Below are 5,816 nucleotides of genomic sequence, written 5' to 3'. Positions count from 1 at the left end.
CCCCCAAAAAAAAAGAAAAGAAAAAGAGAGGAGTGGAGAAGGAATAGGAAAAAAGAGAGGGAAAAAACGAAAAATAAATACAGACAAGAAGAGAAAAGAAGTGTTTTGTGCTACTAATGATTCCTCTAATATAGGCCCTTTTCTACTTTTTGAGGATAACTATGCACACTCTTTGACTTAGGTTTGTGTTGAGTTCATTCGAGTAACTATCCAGCACAAACGTTCTAAAAAAATGCACAAATATTTGTGCACTGTATCATGTTGTTGTGAAGTCTGACTTAGTTATTATTAGTAGTTCTCTTAATGGTATAGTTCAATGTTTTGAAGGAATGCTGAGCATGGACCTTTTCATCAAATGATCCCCTAGAAAAACCAGAATATTCCGTCTTTATTACCGGACTGCTGAACAGTTTGCCTGAGCAATCCGATGCTTGGTTCATTTTTAAAAACATTGGCTTATAGAGTCATTGGATTCTCTGGAAATATAGATTGCAATCTAGCTGCTAGAATTGATGGAACTATTTGGCCAAGGAAGGGACTGTGAGGCAGGACCATGTACTGTGGGTTTATCTATACAATTATGTGAATCTTTTCCTAGTCTCCACGTCCCTTCCTTTGCTTGGTCCATTGCTTCCCCTCATCTGTACGGCTTTTGTTTCTTTCTTTGTATCTTTCCCTTTTTTCTTGGTGAAGTTTCTTGCCCTCTATTGAAAAATTGAAGATTGTTGGTTAATCCATGTCAACGTCTGGGAGCTGGTGTAACATTACATAATTGTTATGATTCTTGAATATTTGCTTTTTCCTTGCTATTTCAATTAATGATGGCAGATTGATAATATTTGGACTTGGAAATTATTGAATTTCTTGCTGATCCAACAGTTGATTTACAGGAGTTGCTGGGGGTGCAGCATCTGGGAAGACTACTGTCTGTGATATGATTATTGAGCAGCTTCGTGACCAGCGTGTTGTGGTTGTTAACCAGGTATTTTCTGCTCTGAGAGGCCTTTAATCTATTACTTTCTAGGGCTAAATCCATTGAGAAAGATGAGAAAGAGACACACTCACACTCACAGAGGAATTAGCCTATCAGAAGAGGCACAAATTGCTTGAGGCTTGAGTCCTTATCAGGTTTCTGTCCTCTACTGTTCATCATCAAATCGTCTTAATTAACGACAGGAATTAGCCTATTGTAAGAAGATTCACATTTGCATTCTGCTTCAAAATCTTGGAAGCATTGGTTGAAAAAGTAATTGGCCACATTTTGTTGGCTGTTTCTTTTTTAATTGGAACATGATCATGTCTCAGCTCTCAACCTGTTCATCGAAAAATTTGAGTGTACTGTAGGAGAGCTAACATTGGAATATTATTTTCTTATAGCCCATGTAGCATCACATAATTTACACCTGCAGAAATGGGGTTAAGCTCCAAATCCCAATAAGACATAATACTCTCTTCATCTATGTTAGCTGAATAAGGGCCATCCTTGATCTTTTGTTTTTGTCAATCATGTCCTGCTTCCAAGTTTTGACTGTGTAATAGTTGCATATAATAAACAGAAAGTATCTCAGGAACATGAAAAGATAAACCTAGATTTTTTTTTTGGATATTCTAATTCTAGACTGTAGCATGGCTTTCTTTGAGTTTTTGTTGGCTCAAAAGTTACTCGCAAAATAAGTTTCTTAAATTCTTTACGGATGTTGCAGGATTCCTTTTATCACAATTTGACTGAAGAGGAGCTGACACGAGTTCATGAATACAACTTTGACCATCCTGGTAAAGATCATCTTTATCTTATGTCAGAAAAACAACTGCTATAAGAAATTCCCTTTGTTTGTAAAGATATAGGTAATTATTTAATATATATTGGTTTCTGCTTAATACTTTTAAATTGTAATAATTTACATGAGTTCTATGTAGAGCTACCGACTTTGAACCATTACTTGTATAAACCATTACCTATTAAACTTCTCCACCAGGTTTTCCTTTCCTGAAACATTTGATTTGACTCTATATAGTTATGCTCTTATTTGTGATACCCCAAGGCATTGTTTTCTTCTGAGCTACCAATACTTGTCTGGACTAGGTACTTTAATTTTATGGAAGACTTCTCCATTGAATATAATACGCATACATTTACCTTTTCTCCTGGTCAGTGTTTTCAAATGTATATTGTTTAAGCAATTGTGGGCGGGCCTCTGGCGCAACGGTTAAGTTGTACAATTGCAACGTGTTGGTCACAGGTTCAAAAATTTGGAACAGCCTCTCCTAAGAAGCAAGGGGTAATGCTGCATACACAATACCCCTCCCAGACCTCGCTATAGCGAGAGCCTTGTGCACTGGGTATGACCCTATTGTTTAAGTAATTAGCTTGCTTTACCATATTTGTTCATCATATTCGTTACCCAGGGTGCAGGTTTGTTTCTCTTGAGGTTTTGAGTGCAAAACAAACAAAAATTATGTTGATGGTTTACAATCATAAGCATTTGTTTGCTCATGTTTCAGGTTAATTTTGTTCTTTTTCTTACAACATTCCTTTTCTCATGTTAGATGCCTTTGACACCGAGCAATTACTGAATGTTATATCAAAGTTGAAGCATGACCAAGCAGTTGATATTCCCAAATATGACTTTAAGAGTTACAAAAGCAATGTATTACCATCAAGAAGGGTATGATTGCTGTACTTCTGATGTGTTAATTAAGGCAATTGTAATATTTACGTTTTTGGGTTATTTAATGAAGGGCTTAGACTCAGAAGGGAAATCAATGGTTAATTATGTTTATGTGGTTTTAGTCTGAAATCTGAATATATGGATGTATTGTAAGATGAGGTGGCTTTTGCACAGAATTTCTAGTTTTGAGTTTGAGAAGCTTTTCCCCTGGCCTTCATATGCTTCCTCTTTTTCCTGAATTCTTACAGCTGGGGATGATCAGGCAACTGGTGGAGGCATAAGGAAATGCATTTTTTGATGTCCAAAATAGCTAAACTCTAAATAATGTTTTTTTTTTTTTTTTTCATATTGGGAGAATGATAGAGAAGCACTGCGGTGTTTAGTGTTTTTTCTCAGTGTGTGAGTTTGGTCTTGTATTTTAATAAATAAAAAGCATTTTTTTTGTAGTTAGGAAATTGTATAGCTAGGCTTGCTCCACAGTTTTTATATTATGTTTCTTTTTCCTTTTTTTTTTTTTTGTTGGTTGCATGGAAACTGAAATTGGGTTGGAGTCCAGAGCAAGTTGGCGTCTGACTTGACAAGCTTAAAAGAAGGGTTTGGGGACTTGTCCAAGAATAGTATTTTTTGTTAAACACTGGGTTGTCTTGTGAATTTGATACCTAGGACTATGGAGTATATAGAGTGCAATATATTATTTAATTGCCAAACGAACGAGGACAAACAAGGAAAAGAAGTCTAGAATTGTTGCCCAAGAATCCATCGATTGTCATAATTTGGCAGGTGTCCATGGATATGTGTCATCCATTCATGTAACGTTAGTATAAATATATGGATATCAGAGAGAATGAGTTAGTGAATTCAAGTACTGAAAAGAAATCATTCACGTGGCTTCAGTTGCTTCCTCTCGGATCCTTTTCACCTGCATGAAGAGGTAATTTTGTTAGTTTCAGTAAATAATTGAAATTTGGATTTACGCCTTCCACTTTTCTAGAAACATTTTAGAAAATTCAACACTACTGAAAGAATATCTCACAACCTTGTCATTCTTTGAAAATATTGTCAAACTTCTCACTTCTTCTATGTGTACTCTCTTGCCTTTTTGTTCTCACACTTTTTGATATCAATGATGAGCATCTTTGGTCCTAGTGAATATTTTTTTCACGGAGAAATTAATTTGTAATATTCTTTTGAGCCTGTTAGTCTTTGGTTGTGATTTGGTACATATCAAATTTTATCTTAAGGAAATTTTGTGAAAGGCCCCCCAAAAGGAAATGGTACTGGTTTCAGGAATCAAGTTGCATTTCCTTCTCTCTGTTTCTGTTTTTTACATATTGACAGTTTTCATTGTTTATAAAATCTATTGCAGGTCAATCCTTCTGATGTGATAATTTTGGAAGGGATACTGCTTTTCCATGACACTCGTGTCCGAGAATTGATGAAAATGAAGATATTTGTTGATACAGGTTCTTTTGGTCCTTTCCTCTCAAGTATATTGATACCATTATAAGTTCTCCTAATTGCAAGGTTGACCTCATTGATTAGGGGCAAAAGTTGCGTAGTTTTACCTTTAGATCTTATTCTATATGCTACAAACTGATTCAACTTGATTTTGTGAAACAGCATTATTTTGTTGCTCTAGTACGATATTCATGATGGGTATGGTGGTGGTGGTGAGGTTTTTGGTTTTGGTTTTCTTATCGTTATTTTTTTTTTATTGAAGTACAAATACTGTGATATATGATATATCATGTAATATATCTGGAAATTGGGGTCACTGGATGCTAATTGAACATGTCTACAGGATATTGGATCATTTTTCTGAAGTTAAATAGGGTTTTCCAGCTTCCCAAGTAATTGACCCCCCTTAAATTTTGGCAGCCAATTTTAAACTAATGTTTAGAAGCTTAGCTTCTTTCTTGTTTCTTCTTATACTGAAGTTCCAGGTCAGTTTATAATGTGAAAGAAATTCTAGCTTTAGTACACTCGTATAATTTAGAAAAATGTCTTCAATAATATGACACTTTATGGAAAGTTCTGAGTTATTGAAGAAATTTACGTCTAAGCAAGCCAGTCTTCTTAGGGATGTGCTTGGCAGCTTGCAACTTGATGCGGATCCGGGTTCCAAAAGTCGGAATTGGATCGCTTAGGGCCCATTTAAACACTCAATAAAACAAAGGCAACACCCAATAACAATTGTATTGAAATAAAGCTTCAACTAAATGGCAGAATTGTAATTAAGCTAAAGTTTCCAATGAAGGTGGCAGTTTTGTAAATAAATGGAACTTAACCAAGGAAAACCAAAAGTGACTTGAGTGGAAAGCAAAACGTATGGTCAAGGACAAATTAGGAATAGGGACTCAAAATAAGGACAAACCAGAATAAGCATAAAAGGTAAGGGTACTTTAGGAAATAGGGAAGGAAAATTACAATTACTCACTTATGAGGTTGTCTTCAACCTCACGACAGAAACAAGAGCCAGCACCAAAAAAAAAAAAAGAGATGGCGGTTATGAAAACTCTCTCCCTGCACCTCGATTCAGCCCTAAACCTTGGGCGAAGCTTGGATCCTCTATGGCCCTTTGATTCCCACCGAAAGACACTTCGAAACACCAAGCAAAGAAGAACAATTTCTCTGCAAATCAGATCTGGGCGGTAGTTTTAAATAACCTGAGTTGCAGGTTTTGTGGCTCACATCAGGAAGTATTGTCAGGTCTGAGATTCAAAGTTTAAGGTCGCCTTTCCATGGTGAACTAATCCCCAAAACGGAGAGCTATCGATTTCTATGGGTCATCAGCGTCCTCTCAAAACAGGGCAGCAAGGGTCACTATGATACCCTCCAACAATAATAGTGAAGAAGAAATCAGCGATTGATGGGGGAAAGGGGAAGATGAGAGATTTCAGTGGGGATAATAGAGAGAAAATTTCAGAGAGGGAAGAAAGGGAAAATCGGCAGCTATGGTTCTCATACAAAACTCTTAATCAAATTTCTATTCTTCAAATCTAAAACTGAGTTCTTCTCCATTACAGGGCTATTTAAAGAAAAAAATAATGACATAATTTTGGAAGCTAATTAAAAATGGAAACTAAGCCTAGTTAGCAACTAAAATAAAAATCAAATCTAAATAAAGACTGTTAATCTAATCTCTAA

General features: G+C 35.8%; 1 protein-coding gene across 1 annotated transcript in view; it reads left to right on the top strand.

Annotated features, from left to right (window-relative positions):
* The window catches only part of LOC122066162 (uridine kinase-like protein 3), a 15,949-nt gene that overhangs the window by 2,264 nt on the left and 7,869 nt on the right, over nucleotides 1-5,816 (top strand). Inside the window, exons 3-6 of the mRNA XM_042629982.1 lie at nucleotides 891-982; nucleotides 1,704-1,773; nucleotides 2,548-2,666; nucleotides 4,036-4,132. Of these exons, the coding sequence (XP_042485916.1) occupies nucleotides 891-982; nucleotides 1,704-1,773; nucleotides 2,548-2,666; nucleotides 4,036-4,132 (378 nt within the window). The remainder of the gene's footprint in view (nucleotides 1-890; nucleotides 983-1,703; nucleotides 1,774-2,547; nucleotides 2,667-4,035; nucleotides 4,133-5,816) is intronic.

This window comes from Macadamia integrifolia, unplaced genomic scaffold (assembly GCF_013358625.1).
Source record: "Macadamia integrifolia cultivar HAES 741 unplaced genomic scaffold, SCU_Mint_v3 scaffold2274, whole genome shotgun sequence".
Classification (NCBI taxonomy): domain Eukaryota; kingdom Viridiplantae; phylum Streptophyta; class Magnoliopsida; order Proteales; family Proteaceae; genus Macadamia; species Macadamia integrifolia.
This window is presented reverse-complemented; position numbering and strand designations above follow the sequence as displayed.